This window comes from Balaenoptera physalus, assembly GCF_965194825.1.
Source record: "Balaenoptera physalus genome assembly, chromosome: X".
Taxonomy (NCBI): Eukaryota; Metazoa; Chordata; class Mammalia; order Artiodactyla; family Balaenopteridae; genus Balaenoptera; species Balaenoptera physalus.
In genome coordinates, this window is record NC_138903.1 from 26,857,974 (window position 1) to 26,883,441 (window position 25,468).

At 34.9% G+C, this 25,468-nt stretch overlaps 1 protein-coding gene across 1 annotated transcript in view; it reads left to right on the plus strand.

Annotated features, from left to right (window-relative positions):
• Nucleotides 1-25,468, plus strand: part of IL1RAPL1 (interleukin 1 receptor accessory protein like 1) — a 916,526-nt gene that overhangs the window by 338,055 nt on the left and 553,003 nt on the right. Inside the window, exons 3-4 of the mRNA XM_082446519.1 lie at nucleotides 1,108-1,294; nucleotides 3,857-4,010. Of these exons, the coding sequence (XP_082302645.1) occupies nucleotides 1,108-1,294; nucleotides 3,857-4,010 (341 nt within the window). The remainder of the gene's footprint in view (nucleotides 1-1,107; nucleotides 1,295-3,856; nucleotides 4,011-25,468) is intronic.

Below are 25,468 nucleotides of genomic sequence, written 5' to 3' on the forward strand. Positions count from 1 at the left end.
CACCCCTGTTGCCGCGCTCTCCTCCACGGCACCGAAGCTCCGCCCCCTCCGCCACCCGCCGTCTCCGCCCACGAAGGGGCTTCCTAGTGTGTGGAAACCTTTCCTCCTTCACAGCTCCCTCCCACTGGTGCAGATCCCGTCCCTATTCTTTTGTCTCTGTGTTTTCTTTTTTCTTTTGCCCTACCCAGGTACGTGGGGAGTTTCTTGCCTTTTGGGAGGTCTGAGGTCTGCTGCCAGCGTTCAGTAGGTGTTCTGTAGGAGTTGTTCCACATGTAGACGTATTTCTGATGTATTTGTGGGGAGGAAGGTGATCTCCGTGTCTTACTCCTTCGCCATCTTGAATGTCTCCCCAAGGATGGTTCCTATTAGGAAAACTTCCAGCTCAAAATTCAGCTTTCTTGGGTCCTTAAACTAGCAGCGGAGACTCTCCAGGCTTCTGTTTCTTTATGTTTTGGTGAGGCGCAGTCCTCTCCAATAGTCCATAGATGGCTTCTTTTGAATTAGAACCCACCTCAGGTCCAGCGCAGACGCAGCTGACTGCGACCAGACTTTCTCTATTTCTGTTTTGTAAATAAATTCATTTGTGCCATTTTTTTTTAGATTCTGCATGTGAGATATCATATGATATTTGTCTTTCTCTGTCTGACTTACTTCACTCAGTATGACAATCTCTAGGTCCATCCGTGTCGCTGCAAATGGCATTATTTCATTCTTTTTTATGGCTGAGTATGAATTTACCAATTTTAGCATAATTATGACCAGGCTTGACTTCTTTCTTGACCTAAATCTTCCTTTATTTTATTTTCCTAGATAAAATCTAGATAAAAATGTCTATTGAACAGTTTTTCAAACCAAACTTCTATATAATATAAAAATTTTTTTCTAGCATATGAAAAATATACAAATGGTTTAACAGAACCAAGCATTGTTTAGCTGGCTGACAAGATAGAGCCCTGTGGAATAAGCCATGATACCATACATTAATTATCAGTAGAGTTTTTATCCCTCTCTCCCTCTCTCCCTTTTTGAGTGAAGTAAATACACTGCCTTGACAGCAGTTGCTGTTCGTTCACACCAGGCCACCATATTTATTCTGCTTCATTACAGAAACTCCACTTACTGTATGAAAGTATCCATCTCACTGACAGTGGGTGAAAATGACACTGGACTGTGCTACAATTCCAAGATGAAGTACTTTGATAAAGCTGAACTTAGCAAAAGCAAGGAAATTTCGTGCCGTGACATAGAAGATTTTTTACTACCATCCAGAGAACCTGAAATCCTATGGTATAAGGTATGGACTATGAATAATTTTATCACTTATAAATAGATTACTGTGTACCTTACTCTAGGGCAGGTTGGATAAAAACATTTAAATAGGAGTGATATAGTTCAGTTCTGCCTTCCTAAGACACTACAGCAAGTTGTGCTGGTCATTATAAGTTTTTAAACCAGGGGCTTTGATAACCCTAGTCAATATTTGTATTGTTAGTCCATTGTAATAAGCTACTGTGTTAATGTTTATATCTAGTTTATGCTGATAATTCTATCAAGTCTATTATAATCTGTGTTGATAATTTCAGGAACTAAAATGCCTTAAGCATTCATTTCAAACTCTTCATATAAGCAGTCCAAAATGTCCCCAAACAAGGAGAAAAAGGATTGACTTGCTTCTGTGATAAAATGGTACACTAGTTTTATTGAAATATTCTGTTTAATGGAAGTATCTTTGTGCATATCCTAATCCCTTTTGTGTAAAAGCATACATGTTTTTAAAAATCTGATGAAAATGTATGCGATTATAAAAATAGTGTTAGATTAACTTCTTTTCAAAAACCAGAAGCAACTTTAGGCTTAAGCAGAATAATCAGACACTGTTCTTCCTGTCACATCATTGACTTTGACTGAATTTCAAGATTTGAACATGTTCTTCAACTTATTTATATCATAAAAGATACTTTTGTTATTGAACATACCCAAGAAAATACAATATAGATGCTATGAACATTTGTCTGGAATATGTTTTCCATGATTTAAAGATACCTGGTGTAAACTTTTGCTTTGTCCAACTAACTGGAAATAGGAATTTAGGAAGCCGGATCTTTTAGTAACTAGATTCACAAACGTCAGTATACAGAATATGAGCCCTCAGGACTGATAACGAATTCAAAACTTGTTAGAAATGAAACAGGAAATACATCTTTAACATTTTTAAAGGATTTTTCCAAAATTAGTAATGCCCTTCTTTGAATGACTTGCTTTTGATTCTTGACAATAAACAATGGAGTATTCAGAACATCAAGGGAACTGTTGAAATATTTTTCTACTTTTCCCTTGAATTTCTGTATTAGACAGTATTAAATAGCCCTTAAATATTAGCCCCACTATTTCTGTTCCTGTGCATGTGAGCTTTATTTACTTTTTAAGTTTTTTAATTATATATTTCTCCCCCTGATTTTCTGTGGTTTGCCTGCTTTCCACAGGAGGGTTCTAAGCAAGCCCTGATGATTTCCTCAAAGGGGAGCGGTATTAGGGGAGTTTGACCCAAGGTCATCAAGTACAAATATTTTTCTAGTACTCATATGTGTACATTCAACTTCTAAATATGCAATTTCTTTGTTGTTTGCCAATAAGTTGATCTTAAGAGTCATGCACTTTTTCTCACTTTTTGCAAATAGTATCTCAAAATTTGCTGAAACAGTAGAGACCACACACACACACATACACACACACACACACACACACACACACACACAGAGAGTCACACACTCAGTTTTTTAAATGGCTGGCCTCATATTGGTCCTTTAGTCATGCTTCCACCATCTCCCCAGTCATTGTGACCTTATGCTATAAAGACCATAATTAGTGAAGTGATGGGTGGAGATGCAGTATATGTGGAATTTAAAAGTCTTGTAACAATTCAGATTATGTTTCCATAGTCAAGGGAATATGTATTGCATACATTTAGTGTATAATTTATGCAACTATGACAGTTTGTACAACTAATATGAGGATATTAAGTGTATATTTTGGACTGAAATAACCAGATAATTGTCCCCCAATTATACACAGGCATTGAGACACATAATCAAAATAATGGTCTGCATAAATTTGATTTGGCAATAAATTTTTAACAAAATAATACTGCCTCTGAATAGTGTTAAAAGGTTTAAAGCTATTTTATCCTCATTCCATTAATTTCTAATCTGGCTAGAGAAAATGGACTTCTGTTTGGCAAAAACAGAAATCTCCTGAGTCAACATCATTATAATCCAAAGCTTAAAGCAGAGACCATAATTTGGTAGACTGTGAGACTATAAAGACCTTGCATATAAATAATGGCCATTTCTTCCATGGACTGTAGAATATATATACTATGAAAAGATTGAATTATTTCTAAATGCAGGATTAAAAGATTTAAAATATTGAACTAAAGCATTTTTCTCTATAGAATTAGTTTTTCTGCTTTCCACTAAAAAATTCATTTTATATTTTATGTTATCAGTATCAAAGTAGTTAATTTCATAATCATCAAATGCAGACTATTTGCTTCTAAAAATGATGTCAGGAGTAATCTTAATAAATGTCCCTTTTCTTATATCTAATAAATCAATACATATCTGATTTAGAGACACTAAAGTTAGATGTTAATAAAGTGACTCTTGCTAAAAGTGCTTTTTTCAAATTGAGGTACCTGATTTCCCAGAGATATAGAGAAGTTTTGAAAATCTTTAGCATTAATTCAAAACTCTAGCTCTTTTAAAATCTAACTTTAGAAGCTTTTAGTTTAGTTATTTTAAATACTTTATTTTTAAGTTACTATATGTACTATAAAAATTTTGTGTTCTTCACGTAGGAATGTAGGACAAAAACATGGAGGCCAAGTATTGTATTCAAAAGAGATACCCTGCTTATAAGAGAAGTCAGAGAAGACGACATTGGAAATTATACGTGTGAATTAAAATATGGAGGCTTTGTTGTGAGAAGAACTACTGAACTAACTGTTACAGGTAAGCACAGTCTTCAATATTTCATTTGCAAGTAATGAAACTAACATTTGAAGTTTCATTTTTTGTGCTGCATATTGATTTTTTTTCAAATCTTTGCAATGAAGGAAGTGCTTAACCAAATGCTAAGTGGATTCCTATAGGTGAAATTTATTCCTCCTTGCTTTCAAATCATGTTACCCTGAAATGCATTTGAAAGGTTAAAGAAAATAGGTTTAGGGGATTATAGAAATGTTAGCTTTTGAAAGTACTTGAAATAATGAGTTTACAGTTTTGGAAAATTATGCTTATATTTTGTAGCGGTATAATTTTTGGAAACACTTCCTAGAATGTTGAAATGGAATATATGAAATCTACCTCTGTCTTCCTGTCTTGCTCCAAATTAGAAAAATTACGTTTTTATTCATTTATCACTCTATGAACCTGATATATGTGTTCTCATGAACTTGAATATAACAAAATTTCAGATACAATAATTGAATAATTATGTGAGGTGCATTGCATGGACTCATTCCCATACCTGGTTGCTAAGGTAGAAGGGCATGAGAACAAGGTTCAGAACACTGTCTGTAATCATGAATCTACAGCTCACTAGTCACATGACTTTATTTTAATCACCACAACCTTCAAAATATCACTTTCCTCGTGTATAAAATTGTGATGGTAAAGTTTGCCTTGTTTATTTCATAGCATTTTTGCAAGAATTGAATGAGGCAAGCTAATACTTATGAAATCAGCTTGCAAAACATAGAATTATATCCAAATATGCATCGTTTTTGTCATGTTAAATGATGTCATGTTAAATATTGTATTCATTCCCTGTTTTATGTTATTGAATCCTTCTCTCAAAGTGGTTCCAACACAAAAAAGGGGGGGAATCAAGATCAATGCTTTAGGCAGTTAAAGACATTATTCTCATCTTATTAAGAGAGATTCTTCTTGGTGACATTCTTTGTACAATCTTTATTTTTTTTAAATTTTTGTCCCACTGCATGGCAAGCGGGATCTTAATTCCCTGACCAGGGATCAAACCCACATCCCCTGCAGTGGAAGCATGGAGTCTTAACCTCTGGACCACCAGGGAAGTCCCTGTACAATCATTTTTATGAAACATATATATAAAAGTAAGAAAAGGATATCAGATACTTTAAAGAGATTTCCATTTGTTCATTGATTCACTTAAAATAGTTTTCCCGTATATGAAAATTGTTTTGTGGTAGTCACCTTCATCTTATAATAATCATCTTTAAATCTTGAAATTATGATATGATATAGTTTGACTTAAAAACAAAATCTGATTTCATGAAATTCATTTGATGGATAGTAATTATTCAGATTGAAAGGAAATTTAGTTAAATAAGTAAGATACTCTTTGGTAATGCCTTTGATAGATATTAGACCCAGCAAATAACTGACAATAGCAATACATGGTACACTTGAATAGTAAACACACATTTAATCATGTATTACGTACCTATGATGTACACATGTATGATTTGCACTAGTTTTGTTTTCAGCTTTGTTGTGTATAATAGGTCTTCGTGTAGAAAATTAAAATTAACACTTTTATGACTTTACCTCCCTGTTTAATGGAACAGTGAAAAACAACTATCTGTACTTGGGTTTTCTTTACAATAAATATTGAATATTTTATTATTTCTTTTTTGCTCTTAATCTATACTGAAGTAGCTTTTCAAGGAGTAGGTACTGAGACAAAGGAATTAAAAAATAATGAAAATAATGAAAAAATATCTATTCTGTAAAGAAAATAGAATGAACTTCTAGTCTTTATTCTTTGGAGTGTAGAGCTAATTCTTGGTAAGCACATCTTTCCCCTTTCTAGAAACGCTAGGTTACTAAAACACTGTCTAGTAAGATGTGATTGGAAAACAGTCTCCTAGAGACTGGAAACTGGGTCCCAAATGGTAAAATCATGTAAGCGAGGCTACTTTGTACAATCAGTAATAGAATTGTTTTCTCGTAAATGCTACCCAGGGCTATTATATTTTTGTACATTCATTTTCTCCAAAAAATATCTCCTTTTCTTTATGCAAAAAGGAGGAATAATTATTTCTTGATATCCAAAAGGAAGTTAGTGAAAGTTTTAATGAAAGTTTACATTCAACTGAATATTATGAATACCTCTAACTTAAGTAGCTCTACCTGTGACATTGATTTGGGGAAATAAAGTATAAAGCAAAATTTGATTATATATGAAATTTTGGTTGAATCATAGAGCTGCATATCCCATAGTTAAAAATAATATGTATTAAAATGCATTTTAGGTTTTAACAAGAAGTCTGTTGACAAGATATATTTATGCATAACATTGCTTTAAATAGTGTTACACTATAGCTCATTTCCTTTGACTGTGGCCAAATTAAAGAGCAATTCTTAGAACCCAAGTTAAACTCTGAGTAAAGCAATGAAGGTGGGCATTTTCTCTGAGCAGTAATTAATCCCTGCTTTGTATCTTGGTTTTCTGCATATCATGATCATATTATACTTAATGTAAATCTTATGCAAAGCATGATATCATTTAGTTTTAGTGGATCTGCCTTAGCTGATAATATATATTTTGAAGTGTGTTAGAATGTTTCTTTAAAATAAAACAAAAAAGAGTCCAATACGTGAAGAGAAAAGAAAATTTCTGGATAAATAAAGTGGCATCATACAGGCCATATTGTAAGCTTTTATGGGAGATCTTTGGTTTATTAAAAGTATATGTGTCTACTAACTGAAGTAGTGGTTCAGGAAAACAGATCACAGTGAAAGAAACAATAAACCTGCTTGACACTTTTGGTATACTTTAAACATTTTTTTTAATAGATCTTTATTGGAGTATAATTGCTTCACAATACTGTGTTAGTTTCTGTTGTACAACAAAGTGAATCAACCGTATGCATACATATGTCCCCATATCCCCTTCCTCCCATTCTCCCTATCCTACCCTTCTAGGTCATCACAAAGCACTGAGCTGATCTTCCTGTGCTATGCTGCTGCTTCCCACCAGCCAACTATTTTATATTTGGTAGTGTATATATGTCGATGCTACTCTCACTTTGCCCCAGCTTACCCTTCCCACCCCGTGTCCTCAAGTCCATTCTCTATGTCTACATCTTTATTCCTGCCCTGCAACTAGGTTCATCACTACCATTTTTTTTTTTTAGATTCCATATGTATGTGTTAGCATACGGTATTTGTTTTTCTCTTTCTGACTTACTTCACTCTGTGTGTCAGACTCTATGTCCATCCACCTCACTACAAATAACTCAATTTCATTTCTTTATATGGCTGAGTAATATTCCATCGTATATACATGCCACATCTTCTTTATCCATTCATCTGTCGATGGACACTTAGGTTGCTTCCGTGCCCTGGCTATTGTAAATAGTGCTGCAATGAACATTGGGGTGCATGTGTCTTTTTGAATTATGGTTTTCTCAGGGTATATGCCCAGTAGTGGGATTGCTGGGTCGTATGGTAGTTCTATTTTTAGTTTTTTAAGGAACCCCCATACTGTTTTCCATAGTGGTTGTATCAATTTACATTCCCACCAACAGTGCAGGAGGGTTCCCTTTTCACCACACCCTTTCCAGTATTTACTGTTTCTAGATTTTTTGATAATGGCCATTCTGACCGGTGTGAGGTGATACCTCTTTGTCTGCATTGGGTCTTCATTGCTGTGCACGGGCTTTCTCTAGTTGTGGCAAGCGGGGTCTTCTCTTCCTTGCCGTGCGTGGGCTTCTCATTGTGGTGGCTTCTCTTGTTGCGGAGCACGGGCTCTAGGCGTGTGGGCTTCAGTAGTTGTGGCACGCATGTTCAGTAGTTGTGGTTCGCAGGCTCTAGAGCGCAGGCTCAGTAGTTGTGGCACACGGGCTTAGTTGCTCTGCGGCATGTGGGATCTTCCTGGACTAGGGCTCGAACCCATGTCCCCTGCATTGGCAGGCGGATTCTTAACCACTGTGCCACCAGGGAAGCCACAGTGAAAGAAACAGTAAATCTGCTTGACACTTTTGGTATACTTTAAACATTTTAAAAAAATTAAACATAAGATGTTTCAGCATCGTTTGTAAGCCTCTACACTCTTCTCTACGCCTCAGCCACACTGTTTTACTGATCGTCTCCAAATATCCTCCTTCTGGACCCTTACTCCTGGTGTGCTCTCTCTGGAATGTTTTTTCTTCCACGTTGTCACAGAGCTGACTTACTCTTTCTTCGAGGCACAGCTAAAATGTTACCTCTACCACATTGCATTATAACTATTTGTTGCCACTCCTGGTTTTTCACAAGAACATGAATTTTTCAGAGTCAAGGGCAATGTCTCTTTTTTTATAAACATTTTACTTTAGAATAGTTTTACATTTACAGAAAAAATAGAAAGGATAATAGGGAGAGATCCCATATTCCCCACACCCAGTTTCCCCTATTATTAACATCTAACATTAGTATGGTACACTTGTTACAATTAATGAACTAATGTTGCTATATTATTATTAACTAAAGTCCATATTTTATTCAGATTTCCTTAATTTTTACCTAATGTCCTTTTTCTGTCCCAGGATCCCATTTAGGATAGCACATAACACTGAGTTGTTTTGTTTCCTTAGGCTCCTTTTAGCTGTTACTGTTACTGACTTCCCTTGTTTTTGATAATCTTGACAATTTTAACAAGTACTTATTTTGTAGAATGTCCTTCAACTGTGATTTGTTTGATGTTTTTCTTATGATTAGACTTGAGTTATATATTCCTGGAAGACCATAGAGGTAAAAATCACAACATATCGTACTATCAACATGGCGTCACTGTTGGTGTTGACATTCATCACTTGGTAGTATTAGTCACTTCTTGGTCAGATTTTGCCACTGTAAACTTACTCTTTTTTACAGCTTTCCCTACTCTACTCTTTGGAAGGAAGTCACTATCTGTAGTCCACACTTAAGGAGTGAGGAGTTATGCCCCTACCTCTTTGATGTCAGAGTATATGCTTAAATTATTTGGAATTCTTCTGCATGGGACATATATCTATTTTCCTACATTTATCTACTTATTCAATCATTGTCTATATCAGTATGGACTCATGAATATTTCTTTTATACTTTGGTTTGTATCCACCATCACCTTATTTATTTTGTTGTTCAAATTGTTCCAACTTTGGCCCTTTGGAGCGCTTTTAGTTGTGTGTGTGTGTGTGTGTGTGTGTGTTTGAGTATTTCTTTATTTTCAGACCCTACAAGGTGCTCCAGGATCATCTTATGTATTTCCTGGCCTAGTCCTGCAGTCAGCTATTTCTTCCGAAGAGTCCTTTTTCCTTTTGTTGGAGAATGGTGCTAGAAACTAAGATCTGGGCATTGGGAGTACTCATTGCTAATCAAGTATAGTTGCTTCTAAGACCTGTCAGTTGACAGAGCAAGGAAATATGAGTATACTAACCCAGGTATATACACATATCTAGAAATATTTCTGTATGTAACCATTTGTATCTATATTGAACTAAACATGAGTTCATACTTATGTCTCTAACTCTAATCCATTACCATAGGGATCATTCTGGCCTCTTCCTTTGGCTTATGTGTAACCTCCTGTCCAATAGTGAGAAACCTGGTTACCACCATCTGCCATCTATTTCCTTAATTGTTTATTTCCAAGTAGGTGTGCAATGGGATCAAAGTTGTTGACCTGTACTCCTATGAGAAACAATTTTATAGACTAGAGTACATTGCTTATATACAGTTTCTTTTGACTTTAGTCTTACAGACTCCACCCATTTCCAAAGTTACTTAGGTCAGCACCTTTTCCTCCCATCTCCTTCAGTGAGGTTGTAATATATTGATAGTTAGGTTGTTTTATCACATTCTGCATTCCCTCTGGAGATCTTCCATCCTCCTAAATAATGTCTTTAAAATTTTGTGTATATTAAGGTTTGTAGGGGAGGAAAAATAATTTTCTGTCTACCCTTCAGAGTTCTTGGCTAAGACCCCCTGTAATAAAAGACAGATTAACAAGAGAAAAACAAACAGAAGTTTATTAAGATGTATATGTCACATGTACCTGGAAGATACCCAGGGAAACTTAGTACCTCGCCAAGATGGCCAAAGCCACTCCCTTAAATATCATCTTCAGCTAAAGACAAAAGAAAGGTTTTTTTGGTTGGGGGAGGGGGAGAAAGGCCAGTTATGGGGGGTTACCAGGAAAAGCACAGTAAACAAGGGTAAGTCTAAATCTAAATCTAAATGCCTTCTCCATTGGTAAGAGTTTCTGGAGGTTTAGTCATTTTTCTCTTCCTGGTACAGAGAGGGAGACACCCTTACATAAATGAAGATTTTTTTATAAGTGTAAATTCCCCTTACAAAAGGGTAACTCTTAGTTTATTTTCAGAGCTTCTCCTGTGTCTGCAGTTTCTCAAAATAACCAGCTCAAAATAACCTTTATATCAAAGAGGCATATTTTGGGGTGGCACATAATGCTACCCTTTATTCCCACCTTTGAAATTTCCCCAATAAGTTTTACAGTCTAGAATCTGAGTTGGTAGATGGCTTCATATCACAATGAACCATTCTTAGTCCTGAGAATAGGTTAGTTCAGTTAAGGAGTTGTCTTATTTCGGGAGGCAGTTTTTCAGGTGAGCTCCCAAAGTTAAGCCTATATGGTGCAAGCCATCAGGGATTTATTAAGAGACATTTCTATAGAAACACAAGAAAAACAAAGGTTAATGATTGGAGCAGAATATAAGCCCAGTTTCTGAGTCCTGAAGGCAGCTGGTTAAGAAGATTTCTAGATGTTGGGCTCAAAGAATCTTTTGTGTTTTTGCTGTAAAATATAACAAAATTTACCGTTTTAGCCATTTTTAGGTATACATTTCACTGGCATTAACTGCATTCACATTGTGTGCAATGATAACCACCATCTACCTCTAGAACTTTTTCATCTTTCCAAACCGAAACTCTGTACCCATTAAACCGTAACTCCCCATTCCCTTCTCCCACCAATCCCTGGCAACCACCCCTCTATTTTCTGTATCTATAAATTAGACCATTCTAGGTACCTCAAATAAGTGGAATTATACAATATTTGTCTTTTTGTGTATGGTTTATTTCATTTAGCATAGTGTCTTTAAGGTTCATTCATGATAGCTCCTCATTTCCTTCTGTTACTGAATGATATTCCGCTGTGTGGCTGTACCATAGTTTGTCCATTCATCTTTTGAATGGTGCATCTTGGGTGCTTCCATTTTTTTGGAGATTATGAATAAAGCTATTATATACATTATTGTGCAGGTCTTTCTGTTGATATAAGTTTTCAAATTAGTTGAAAAAATACCTAGGAATATAATTTTTAGAGTATATGGTAAGATTATATTTAGGTTTGTGAGAAGCTGCCAAACTGTCTTCTAAAGTAGCTGTACCATTTTGCATTTCCATCAACAATGAATGAAGAATTCTAGTGATCTGTATCCTTCCACCAATTCTGTTGTTTGAATTTTAACATTCCAGTAGTTCTGTAGTGGTATCTCACTGTTTTTCAATTGCCAATTCCCTAATTATAAATTATTTTGACCATCTTTTTATATGCTATTTGCATTTTATATATCTTCTTTGATCTGTGTCTGTTCAGATATATAGCCCCCTTTTTAAATGGGATGTTTGTTTTTCCATTGCTCAGTTTTAAGAATTCTTTGTATACTTTTGATACAACTCTCTCATCAGATGTATGTTTTGCGAATATTTTCTCCCATCCTGTAACTTTTCTTTTGATTTTCCTTAACAATGATTTTCACAGAGCAGAGGTTTAGGGTTTTATTTTAGAGTTTTCTTTTTCCCTAAAACATAGACTTAATTCTATAAATTTCTTCTAAACACTACTTTTGCTGCATCCCACAAATTTTATAAGTTACGTTTTCATATAGTTCAAAATATTTTAAAATTTCTCTTGTGAAGTATTCTTTGACCCATGTGTTATTTAGAAATGTGTTAATTTCTAGACATGTGGTGATTTTCCCAGCTATTTTTCTCCTATTGACTTCTAGTTTATTTTCAGTGATCTGAGCACACACTTTGTGTGATTTCTATTTTTTAAATATTGTTAAAGTGTATTTTATGATCCAGAATGTGATCTTTCATGGTGAATGTCCCATGAGAGCTTGAGAGGAATGTATATTTTGCTGTTGTCAGATGGTGAATTCTATAAATGTCAATTAAATCAAGTTTACTTACAGTGTTTTTCAAATCAACTGTATCCTTACTGATTTTCTGCTTGCTTGATATTGCAATTACTGAAAGTAGAGTGTTAAAATTTCCAAAAATAGTAGTGGATGTTTCTGTTTATCCTTTCAATTCTCTAAGTTTTTGCCTCACAATTTTGATGCTCTGTTGTTACGTGCATATGTGTTTAGGGTTATTATGTCTTCTTGCAGAATTGATCTCTTTGTCATTATGTAATATCCCTCTTTATTCATATTCTCCTTGTTCTGAAGTCAGCGTTATCTGAAATTAATATACCTAGCTTTCTTTTGATTAGTGTTAGTGTGGTATAGCTTTCTTCATCCCTTCACTTTTAACCTATCTGGTTCTTTGTTTTTAAAGTGGGTTTCTTGCAGACAACATGGTTCGATCTTAATTTTTTTATCCACTTTGACTTTCTCTATGTTTTAACTGATGTAGTTAGACCACTTACATTTAAAGTGATTATTGAGGGGATTCCTTGGCGGTCCAGTGGTTAGGACTCCACGCTTCCACTGCTGGGGGCCCGGGTTCAATCCATGGTCAGGGAATACCACAAGCCACATGAAGTGGCCAAAAAAAAAAAATTAAGAAAAATAAAGTGATTTTTGAAATTGTTGGACTAATGTATTTGTCAGTGGCCAAAAACAAAAAGTCTAAAAATAAAATGATCATTGAAATTGTTGGATTAATAAGTTTGTCAGTGTTTTCAGTTCATTGAACTTATTCTTTGTTTTCCCTCTCTCTTCTGCTTTCTCTGGTTTTAATTGAACAATTTATATGGTTCTACTTTGTCTCTCCTTTCTTATTATCAATTTTACTTCTTTTAAAAAAAATTTTAGTGGTTGCCGTGGATATTTCAATACTTTTTTTAAAAACCAATCTCAGCCCACCTTCGTAAAACACTATGCTACTTTGTGTGTAGTGCAGGTACCTTATTACAAAGTATTCTCAGTTCTTCCCTCTCATCCCTTATAACATTGCTGTCATTCATTTCACTTATCTGTATGTTATAACGTCCAATACATTCTTTTTATTTATTGTTTTACTTTTAAAATTTTATTTATTTATTTATTTTTGGCCGTGCCGCAGTGGTTTGCGGGATCTTAGTTCCCTGGCCAGGGATCGAACCTGTGCCCCCTGCAGTGGAAGCACAGAGTCATCCAATAAATTCTTATTATTACTTTAGACAAATAGTTATCTTTTAGATCAATTTTTAATAAGGTAAATAAAATATTTTATTTTACCCTCATTTACTCCTTCTCTGACAATTATCTTCTTTATGTTGATTCAAATTTCTGACATATATATTTTCCTTCTGCCTGAATCACTTATGTTAACATTTCTTGCAGTAAAGGTCTGGTGGTGATAAATTCCTTGTTTTTGTTTGTTCTAGAATGCCTTTATTTTTCACCACGTTAAATGTTCCACTCTCCTCTCTTCTTTCTTGAATGTTTTTTGAAAAGAGGTTCACTCTGATTCTTACCCTTGTTCCTTTATAGATATGGAATTTTTCCTATGATTTTTCAAGATTTTCTATTTGTCTGTGCTTTCTTTCCTGAAATTTGAATATATCTAGATGTAGTGATTTTTGTTATTTATCCTGCTTGGTGTTTTCTGGGCTTCATGGGTTTCTTATTTGGTGTCTGTCATTAATTTTGGAAATTCCATGGCCATTATTATTTCAAATATTTATTTTTTGGTCCAGTTTTTCTTTCTTATTCCTTTTCTTCCTTCTCCTACCTGTGGAAGTTATCCCATAGTGCTTGGATGTTCTGTTCCATTTTCTTTTTCATTCTTTTTTTCTTTTCACATTTTGGTTTATGAAATTTCTATTGACCTATTGACCTATTTCTATTGACCTATTTTAACTAAGTCTTTCCTTGGCTGTGTCCAGTACACTGATGGGCCCATCATAGACAGCCTTCATTTCTGTTACAGTGTTTTAATTCCTAGCTTTTCCTTTTGATTCCTGCTAAGAATTTCCATTTCTGTGCTTAAATTATCCATCTGTTTTTGCATGTTATCTTTTTTTCCATTAGAGCACTTAAGATATTAAACATAATTATTTTAAATTCCCTGTCCGATAATGTCAATATCTGTGTCATATCTGGGTTTGGTTTTGATGGTTGCTGACACAGTTTCTGGCTCCAATGTCTTCTCCAAATAAGCAAATCTCAGCTGTGACTCTCTGGATTCACCTGTGTTTCCAAATTTTGGAGTGGTGGTTTGCCTTGAAACATCAGGTCTCTTAGAGGTCTAAGAAAAGCTTTTGGTTTTCAGTTTTTTCAGCTTCTTCTTGTTGTAGCAATGGGAGTGATGACTTCTAAGCTATTTACTTGGGGAAGCTGAAACCAAAAGCAGCAATGTCATTTCTGTCTTGGGGTTCTCAAACGCAGTGAGAATCTAGCATGTCTGACCCATAGTAGTCACTAAACAGATGTATATTCTTGAATGAATTAATTCGGTATCATGGGCATATTCCTCTTTAAATCAATTGCTCTTAAATTGTGTTTACAATTGAGCAGAATGATACCTTGTCACCCCAAAAGTATAAAAAATAGTGGAGGAATAACTCCCTCGAACCAGATCCCATACTCCACTTTTGCTAACACTACTGAGTATTACATCAACCCTTTTATTTCCTACATTGTATTGTTGCTTTGTAGTGAACTTTAAGTCACATAACTTCATCTCCCATATATCAATTGTTAACTCAAGTGCCTACCTACGGTTGAAGTTTTAGGTATAAACATAGGACTGAATTTTCCTATTAAGATTGCTTCATGCTCATTTTTAACATGTCTTCCAGTTTATCAAATTCTTTTCAATTCTTGATTGTGTATTCTACTATATTAGCTTCTCTTTCTGGACAAGTGTCAATAAATTTTGACCCAGATGATATTGCTGTTTTGATTGAAATCATTGTTTAAAGTGTTCTATGCAAAAAAGTCCTAAATAAAGCTGTGTAGCATTCTGTTATACTCCTCTTTTCTTTTTTTTTTTTTCCATTAATGTACCTCTCTTTAGGTACAGTTTTTTTATGCTACTGAGAAATCCATAACCCAGCCCATATTTCTTCACTTGTTTCTTTTCATTTAATAATCAAATATAACAAAGTACATAAAATATAAATATGCAGCTACTTAGTGTATTATCAAATGAACCCACCTAGGTGAAGAAATAGAACATTACAGGCAGGACTTCCCTTGTGGCACAGTGGTTAAGAATCCGCCTGCCAGTGCAGGGGATACGGGTTCGATCCCTGGTCCAGGAAGATCCCACATGCCACAGAGCAACTAAGCCCGTGCACCACAGCTACTGAGCCTGCGCTCTAGAGCCCGCGAGCCACAACTACTGAGCCCACGCACCACAACTACTGAAGCTCGCACGCCTAGAGCCCATGCTCTGCAACAAGAGAAGCCACCGCAATGAGAAGCAAATAAGTAAATAAATAAATAAGAACATTACAGGTATCACAGAAGTTCTCCACATACCCTTCTTGAATATAAACTCCTTCTTCCCTGCTAGTGATTATGTTAGTGCCCTCATGACTTTTATGTTGTTTTCTTGTCTTTTTTAAAAAGTTACGCTAGTGGATAGTGCATACCTAAGCAATATAGCTAACATTTTGCCTGTTTTTGAAACTTATAAATTTGGACCCACACACTGTGTATTCTATTGTGTCTGGTTTTTTCAACTCCAATTTCTGTTTTAAAAGTTCATTTATGTTATTCCATTTAGCTGCAGTTTATTTATTACTTTTATACTATAGTATTCTATTCTGTGAATATCTCACAGTTTGTTTACAGACAATTGGGATTGTTTTGATTTTTTTGCTAATGTACATAATATTGCCATTAACCATCTTGCAAGCACACACACACAAACACACGTTTTTCATTGTACATATAAGTAGGAATTTATGGAGGATTTTACCTAGGAGTGGATTTGTTTATTCACAGTATGTGTATTTTCAAATTTAGTAGATATTGTTTAGGCTGCTTTGGGCCACGGGCCTACCCGAACCAAATGGACTGAGAGAAGGAGGGGAGTAGTAATCCAAAGGAAGTTTGAGGTGCCAAGAGAAAGTGAAAAATATTCTAGGGAATATAAACAACAGATGTTCACTACTTCTAAACATTATGATTTCTTGGAGATTATAAAATGTGGTTTGATATTCATAAAATTATGTTGTGGGTCATATGACAATTTTCTGTACTTTATCTGTTGATAAATAAAAAGATGAAAATATTCAAGTTTGTATTGCTATACATTGCCATATCCTAGGGTTCCTTATACTAAACTCTAACTCACACCCAAGCTGTATCTTTAACCCTAACCCTCTGCCAGATTATTTGTGGGAGTGCAGCTATAGGGAAAACATGTCAAGAAGTGGTCCATAAGAGACCAAGTAATTCCAAAATGAATTAGATGACCTTGGTTCTTCATACAATGTGACCTATTTAGACAAAAAATACAGACATTATTAGTTTATGGTACATGCTTTTGGATTTGTTTAGGTCTAAGAAAAAAATGCACACTATATAAATTTTTCCAGAAGTATTGATTAAATTATGTATTATTCACTTTTATCTGTTAATACTTCTTTCTCCTTCTGATGAAAACATTTTTCTTTAATTTTAAAAAGGAAGATTCAAAACAAAATAACAACCATATTTTCATCATAAAATTTTGAATGAGTCAGACAAGTTGAAAGCCATTTAATTTCTAGGGCTAGATCATAGAGTCAAGTAATGGTAAGAAAATGGATTGTGAAAATGTTATATCAGGAAAAAATTTTTCCAACACAATGTAAGAGTCAGCAAGAATAGGGATGAAGTGAGGAAAGGAAAACTGACTTGAAAAAAACAAAAAGAGTGAGGTTATTGCTACAAGAATGTAGCATTTTTTATACTTGGTATAACATTTTTAACAGAGTTAATGTAGCAATATACTTAAACTACTTTCCAGTCAGCAATAGGCTGAATTTATGTTCTCAAAAGGTACATCTTCCTCCTGTTTTTATGGATGAGGAAGCTGAGGCAAAGAAAGGTTAAGTGGCTTTATCAAGGTTACAAAACATCATTGTGACAAAGTTAGGAATAAAACTTAATTTCCTGAACTTCAGTTTATGATTTACTACACTAGATAATTAATAGCAGGGCATCGTACTTTTCATATTAGCTCTTCTGATCACTATGAAAGATTTATCTTTTAAGTTCAACTGAAACACATTTTACTATGAGACCTTTAATTCTTCTGCCACTGATATAATTAGATGGTGTATCTGTGGTCTAGCCTGGGGGTGACGTGATTACTTTTATTGTTTTTTCCATTTCTTTAAAAACTGGTATCTTTTATCTGCCCCTTTAAAAAACTGTTTTTGTTAAAATATTTCACAGACTCTAGTGTGCTTTGCTGACTGTAACTTAAAAAGAATTGATGATATTGATAATAGGCGCATATCTTTCTAGACTTTACCTTGTGTGTTTAGTAGTGTGCTAGAATTAATGCCAAGAACAACCATCACGTATATTATTTTTGATAAAATGGAGCATATTACAGTCTTAGCTATTTTATAAATAAAGGTCTATCATATTTTGCAACTGAAAGATCATTTATATTAATTGAAACTTTTGAAATCAAAGAGATTAAAGCTGATCAATATAGTGAAACTGAGTTTAATCATTTTGGCTGTCTAATCTTTATTTGGAGTTCGGTACCTAGAGCAAAAGATCTCTCTTATGAGTAATTTCTAATGATAACTCTCCTGGCACAAATTACCTTAAATTATTGTTTAATCTTTCAATATATTGAGTGAGTTATCCAAAATGTATTAATCAAGCAGTGTTTGATTAACGTCATTTAATGTCAAGATGTGATAACTTTGAATTAAAAGCATGATGTTTTTATCTTAAGCAAAAATGTATACATTTTAGACTATATCAATAGCAAGGTTGGGATGTGCCATTTCTAGCCATAGTGGCAACAAGGCATTATTCATTTAGATGATTTCCATCAATATAAGCAATAATAATAAGTATTAGTAATGAAAGTAGTTAATACTATTTGTTCTGTGCCAGGATCTGTTCTAAGTTCTTATTTATAATGACTCATCCAATCCACGTAACCTCAATTTACTCACCCTTTAAAAAACTTTTCAAGTACTTGCTAAAAAGTACCTGATTTCCTTCTAGATTTTGTAAATTGAACTTAAAAATATTCATTTTTTCATTATCCACTTCATATGATGCTTTGAACTTAAAAAATAACAGATATCCATTTCTGAAAATGTGGTTGAATAGGTACCCCCCTTCCCTGCTTTGAAACACCTAGAAATGCTGGATAAAATAGAATAGATAGGCCTTTTAAATGATTAGATGAGCTTGCAAGAGAGTTTTTAAAAAATCTCAGGGGCCTGTATGGGAAAAGAATCTTAAAAAGAGTGGATATATGTATAACAGATTCATTTTGCTGTACACCTGAAACTAACACAACATTTTAAATCAACTATACCCCAATAAAAAATTTTTTTAAAATATCACACACACACACACACACACACACACAGACAATCTCAGGGGTCAAAAGGAAAGAAGGAACTTTTAACTAGAGCAGTTAAAAGAACCTGACTCCGAGACCACCATGGGGTCGGGGGGTGGGTCGGGAGCAGATGAGTGTCGGGATTGTAATTATCAGCAACCAAGTGCTTTGGTTTTTATTAGTTACATGGCGAGTTGAGACTAGGACTTGGACCCTCAAAGGGTAGGCAGTTGGAACTGAAGTTCCCATATAAACCAAGGATTCTAAATGGGCTGCCGTGAAAAGGAAAAGGAAAACAAATATAACCGCTGACACAAGAAGACAAGGCAGTTTGCCTGTCCTGGCATTAGCTCTTCATTTATTTAAAACAAGGCTATTAATCCATAGCCTTGTGTGTTTGGGCATTTGAATTTACACCACTTGTCTGGCCTGAAATCCCTTAAGTCAAAAAATTTACATAAAAATGGTACCAGGCTGGTACTATCCAAGAGCAGTGTAAAGCAAAACATCTAGAGGAATAGAACCTCAACACATACTGCATAATATTCCCATGGATGAAACCCCACTGAGGGTTGCAGGAAGAAAAAGAACATGATTGGCCACAAAAAAGTGTCTGAGGACAAAATACAAAGTAGACTAGGACCCTTGTTTTATAAGATTTAAACATTCTTTTGGTGGCGAGACACAACACACTGAGTTGAGATAAAAGGAAAGGCAGAACTCTGTTACTTACAGATCCAACTGAGAGAAGGCTGCCAGGCAGGGGCACACAGGGGATTGTACCCAGGGATGGGGTAACAGCAAGCTCCAGCTGTAGGGAGTAGCTGATGTATGACAAGTGGAGTGGGGTTAGCTGGATTTTGAGGGATCCCTGCCGATTGGCTAATTTGAATAATTTCACGGACTCAGGGACATAGGAGCTGTCCCTAGTGCTTGGTGCCTGCCTTCCAGGGTGAGAGCCAAATAAGGGAAGTGGTTGAGGTACATTAATCGACTGCTTGAGAAGGGGAACTGACTGACCTCCAACCGGGACCTCAAGTGGGCCTGGGACAAGACAGCATTAAAAAAAACCCTATATTACACCCCTAAGAATGTCAGGTACTAGAGTCCATAGATACAGGCTATAAATTAGCTCTGCTTAAGATGATGAGTGATGTTTTAAAAACCTAAACGAATGCTGCCATTTTTGGTGCTGTGTGAGAGCGTACATCTTAAGAAGAGTGCTTGGTCAGCAGTACTCCTTACCCCAGACCTATGTGCCTTTTGATTCGATTGAATTTTCTGGCCTTGATTTTGGTGTTACTGTGTTGCCTGATATAGTTCATCAGCAAGACCTAGCCTTGAATTTCTTGTTGCTTTTGATAGCTTTGGATTTCTCAGTGCTTCGAATGTGTTCATTATGATAGTCCTACCGGTGCAATCCCATGGACTGCTTGCCTCTTAGAATGGTTCAGTATTCCTGTCACCGGTCAACCTCCTTGCCTGACCCAGGTGTTAGAGCTGTATTGCTTCTAGGCTTGCAGACCACTAACTGAACTCATACCGACCTCCTTGTTAGAGAACAGTTACTTTTCCTTTGACTGCTAGCTATATGGAGGCACTGTGCAAAATGATTTATGGGCATTATTATCTACATTTTACAAAGGAGGAAACTCAAAGTACATTGTGGGCATGAATTTATAATTTTCAATATAAATCATCATCATCATTTCTAATGAAGTTCCATTCTTTTATTTGCACTCTACTGCTTCCGATTCTCTTACACTCATTCCAACAAACTCAATTGTGAGAATGGAAGAGCTGTCCAATAAATACTCTTTGATAGAATGATTAGTTAAGCTAATTAGAGAAATGGGCAAACGTCTGGAACTGTGCTGTCCAATACAGGAGACATTAGCAACATGTGCCTAGTGAGCACTTGAAATGTGACTAGACTGGATTGAAATGTGCTTCAAGTGTAAAATATAGACCAGGTTTCAAAGACTTTATATAGCAAAATAATGCAAAATATCTCATTTGTAATATTTTATATTGAAGTGATATTTGGTAAAATAAAATATATTGCTAAATTAATTTTACCTGTTTCTTTTCAATTTTTTAAATGTAGCTACTAGAAAATTTTTAAATTTTATATGTGACTTGCATTATATTTCTATTCAGACAGTGCTGCTCTAGAAAGTGACTATGATCTCAGTCTTGAAGAGTGTAAGGGAAAGACACAGGACCCAGAACCTTGGGTGTAGTTCGATTGGTGGTTCTGTCATGCCTGGGCTAGAAGACCTTGTCCACATCCCCTGACTTCATTAGGTGTTGTCTTAATGTTGAGACTGTAAATACCCACTCGCAGTACTATGGTGAGGAGTAAATTAGCTTGTGCATGTGAAAGCATGCTATAGAGAAATGTACAAATGGAAGTGTCCTCTGTCATGGTTTGGTCTGATATGTGAATCTTTACCTTGGTTTGTTATTAATTAATGGAGTGTTAATATTTATAATCTTAACCAGGTCTCTCAAAGGACACTGATTATCATCAATACAAATCATTGATTAATATTGATTGTTCACTAAGTAATTTTTTATATGTGTGAAGACATCTCAAAATATCTTATTTCTATGCAGTCTATTAACAAGTGAAGTCCAATGTCTAGAAGTGGTATAAATAATGAATGTATGCATTTCTGCATTTGATCTGATTATATATACATGTATATATATTTATATGCAAATATTATATGTGTATGTATGTATATATATAACTTTTTAGCATCACTTCTTTTTTACAAAACTGGTTCCTTCGTGGGTCATCTTTCAAAAACCCGTTTGAGTATGATTCCACTTATATGAAGTACCTAAAATAAGTAAATTCATAGAGGCAGAAAGTAGAATAGTGGTTACAATGTCTGGGAGAGGGAGGAACGGGGAGTTATTGTTTAAGGGCATGGAGGTTCAGCTTGGGATGATGAAAAAGTTATGGAAATGGATAGCAGTGGTGGTTGCACAACATTATGAATGTACTAAATGTCACTAAATTGTTTACTTAAAATGATTAAAATAATAAATTTTATGTCATGTATAGTTTACCGCAAAAGAAGTCCATTTTGACATAAATGACTATCCTTAACAGTTTGGAGTATATTCTATTTTATTTTATTTTATTTTTTTATAGTTGACTTTAGGGTTCACTCTTGGTGTTGCACATTCTGTGGGTTTGGACAAAGGTATAATGACAGATATCTATCATTATATCATAGAGAGTATTTTCACTGCCCTAAAAATACTCTGTGCTTCATCTGTTCCTCCTTCCACCCAACCCTTGGCAACCACTGGTCTTTTTATTGTCTTTATAGTTTTGCCTGTTCTGGAATGTCATATAGTTGGAGCTGTACAGTATGTAGCCTTTTCAGACTGGCTTCTTTCACTTAGTAAAATGCATTTAAGTTTCCTCCATGTCTTTTCATGGTTGATAAGCTCATTTCTTTTTAGTGCTGGATAATATTCCATTGTCTGGATGTAACACAGTTTATTTATCCATTCACCTACTGAAGGACATCTTGGCTGCTTTGGAGTATATTTTAAACTTAGCAAATCAAAGATTTTTGTAAAAAGAGCATCCTTTCCCTACTTCATGTTGGCTCTCCTGTTTGACAGGCATTGATTTTTCCATAAAACTTATGAAACTCTAGTCATTATGTTGGCACTTAATATTAACTGCTTTTAGTTTTGATGTCAGCAAAATTAACTGAGAACTCAACATTGGACCTATTTCAATATGGAAGCGCTGGTATGGAAACGTTAGTAGGACAAGCTTAAGGAAACCTCTGTTTCCCAACATTCTCCATCATCTCCATCTCATTAAATCTGAGATTGAAAATGAACTCTAGGATCATGCATCCCTGGTGAGGATAGATGACTGCATACCTAAAAGTAAAACTGTTAGGCGTAAAATGTAACATAATAGGATCTAGAATCTTGATGAAATATTCCAACATATTTTATGGTAATTAAGTCTTTGAGCACCATGAGTAAAGATGACTATAACCTCAATGCTAAATTGCATGTAGTACCTCACTTCATGCAAACTCTTTAAAATATGAAGACTAAACTTGGTATATAATGTCAACACTAAAACTTGTTTAAAACTTATGTGATATTGGGCAAGATAAATGGTTCAGTAAATTAATTAGATATTTTAGTGTGATGATACCTATATCTTCATACACACATATGTGTATATATATGGTTTTTTTCTCTTAGAGAATTTTCAAACCTATTTTGTACATGGCTCCTATATTCTTAATTTTATTGTTGCTACTTAGTGGCAAGAAATTTATTACTTGGTATAAATAAAGCCAAGTTGATTTGTTTAAGCAGTAGGTTACTACTGGACTTAATGATATTACATCATTCCACTATTAGTTTGAATAAATTCCTATTATCTTATTTTTCAAAATGAACAATAACACATAGAGTCTGCAGTTGAATCATTGCAAAAGCAGTATGGTCATGCTGCTACTTCACTACGGGATTTTTTGTTAACAGACTGAACTCTGTCAGCTTAATGTATTCAGGACTAAGGAAAAAATGAAAACCACAAGCCAATTTCCTATCATACTCACTTTGTGTATTCTTTTTTTTTTAAATAAATTTATTTTATTTTTGGCTGCATTGGGTCTTCGTTGCTGCACGTGGGCTTTCTCTAGTTGCGGCGAGCGGGGGCTACTCTTCATTGTGGTGCGCAGGCTTCTCATTGCGGTGGCTTCTCTTGTTGTGGAGCACGGGCTCTAGGCGCTTGGGCTTCAGTAGTTGTGGCTCGTGGGCTCTAGAGCACAGGCTCAGTAGTTGTGGCGCATGGGCTTAGTTGCTCTTCGGCACGTGGGATCCTCCCAGACCAGGGCTCGAACCCCACGTCCCCTGCATTGGCAGGCCGATTCTTAACCACTGTGCCACCAGAGAAGCCCCTAACTTTGTGTATTATTTTTAATGGAGTCCCAGGTTTATATTTCTTCTTTCCTAGATATTAAATTAAGAAGGACAGTAAGAACTTGTGAAGGACTGTGGGAAAAAAGCATGCTAATGATTACAGATGGAGAAAAAAGAAAAGGTTAAATAGACTGAGACTATTACTTATTACTATTATTTGGATTTTTTAAAACCTATGATGTGATATAATAAGATGTTAAGAATTGGGAGAATTCAGAATAATAGAGCAACTTGAATTTACAGCATTAAAAATATAAGTAATAGGTTTCATCATGATTTAGAAATTTTTTAAACAATTGTCTACTGTGTACATGGCAGTATGTTTACTTTCTCTAGATTTCATCTTCATCTTCATCTCAAGTAAGGAGATTAAATTTATAGCTCTGTGAGGTTAACATTTGACATTGGTTCCTGAAAAACTCATTGCTCAATACTGGGAGAGATTGCTGGTGCTGTCCTCTTCGCAGGTTTCTAAAATACGATAGATCCCCACCTCAGATAGGTTTAGGCATAGACAAGCTGGCAGAAGGTCACTGAGAGTCTAGTGATTTTGCATTATGTTCATTTTTATTACTCATATTTTTCAAAGATATTTTATAGTTTAAAAATCAGGAAGCAATTAAGAAAATCAAAACATTAGGTTTTGATATGACAGTTTAATAATTACATAATAAGATTTTTAAATGACGGATGTTATTTTCAAAACGTTTTGACTATTTGAAAGCGCTTTTCTTATTTTTGTACTGTGAAAAGGTCCACTAAGTATGTTCTAGGGTTTTCACTGGTCTTTCCTGTAGTGTTGAAGGCTCTTTCTTGATGATGAGATCAAAAGGTAACTCTTAATTTGCAATCGATGTGGATATTGTGTAATACATATTTAGAAGAATTTTTAAAACTATCTTTGAGAAAACTGCATGGAAATGGAGTTGGTTTAATTCATGTCAAGACATATGACTTTTACATCATAAGAGGATTTAATGTTTTCACTTCTTAAAATGCTTGACCAAAGCTTTTAGTCATTATGTTAGCATCTGTTGTTCCATCTGGAGGACTTAAAAAATCCAGTGAATTGTAAATGGACAGTTCAACATGAATATGCAAGTTAAAGCCATGTTATGAATTCTACGTAAGATGTAGAGTAGTAGCTTACTCTATGCCTTAACTAGAAGATCTTCCAATATATTTCTTAATCATCTGCTGGGTTTAGCATTGAGTTTCACTCCAATATATCAACCAGGACCTCCTGGAATATAAACAGCATCCAAGATTTATTATGAATATTATAGACTTTGTTTCAAATGATGCAGTGCAGTGTGTTTACCAGGGAAATTTTTACAAGTGCAAATTAACATTTAAGAGGTATTTTAAATATAAAAGTATTGTCTGTAGTCACTGCTTTGTTCTGGTGTCAACAAAAGAAACTTTGGAACTTTTAATGAGCACTTACTGCTAATGTTCCATTAGATAACTATCCTCTGTTTACATACTACTGTCTTTTGAAGAGCACATTTGCTTTATTCACTAAACCTTGAAACATACTCTAAACACAAATATAAACGCTATTTCTCTCCCATGCCTAATTCTCTAAGTCTTTTCTTTAAGTCTTGTAATTTCTAATCTTTGTTTAGAATTTCTGGTTTTCAGTACTTCAGTTATGATCACAAAGCACATGCTGAGCTTTTTTTAAAATTGAGGTTTGCTCTGTCAAAGGATGA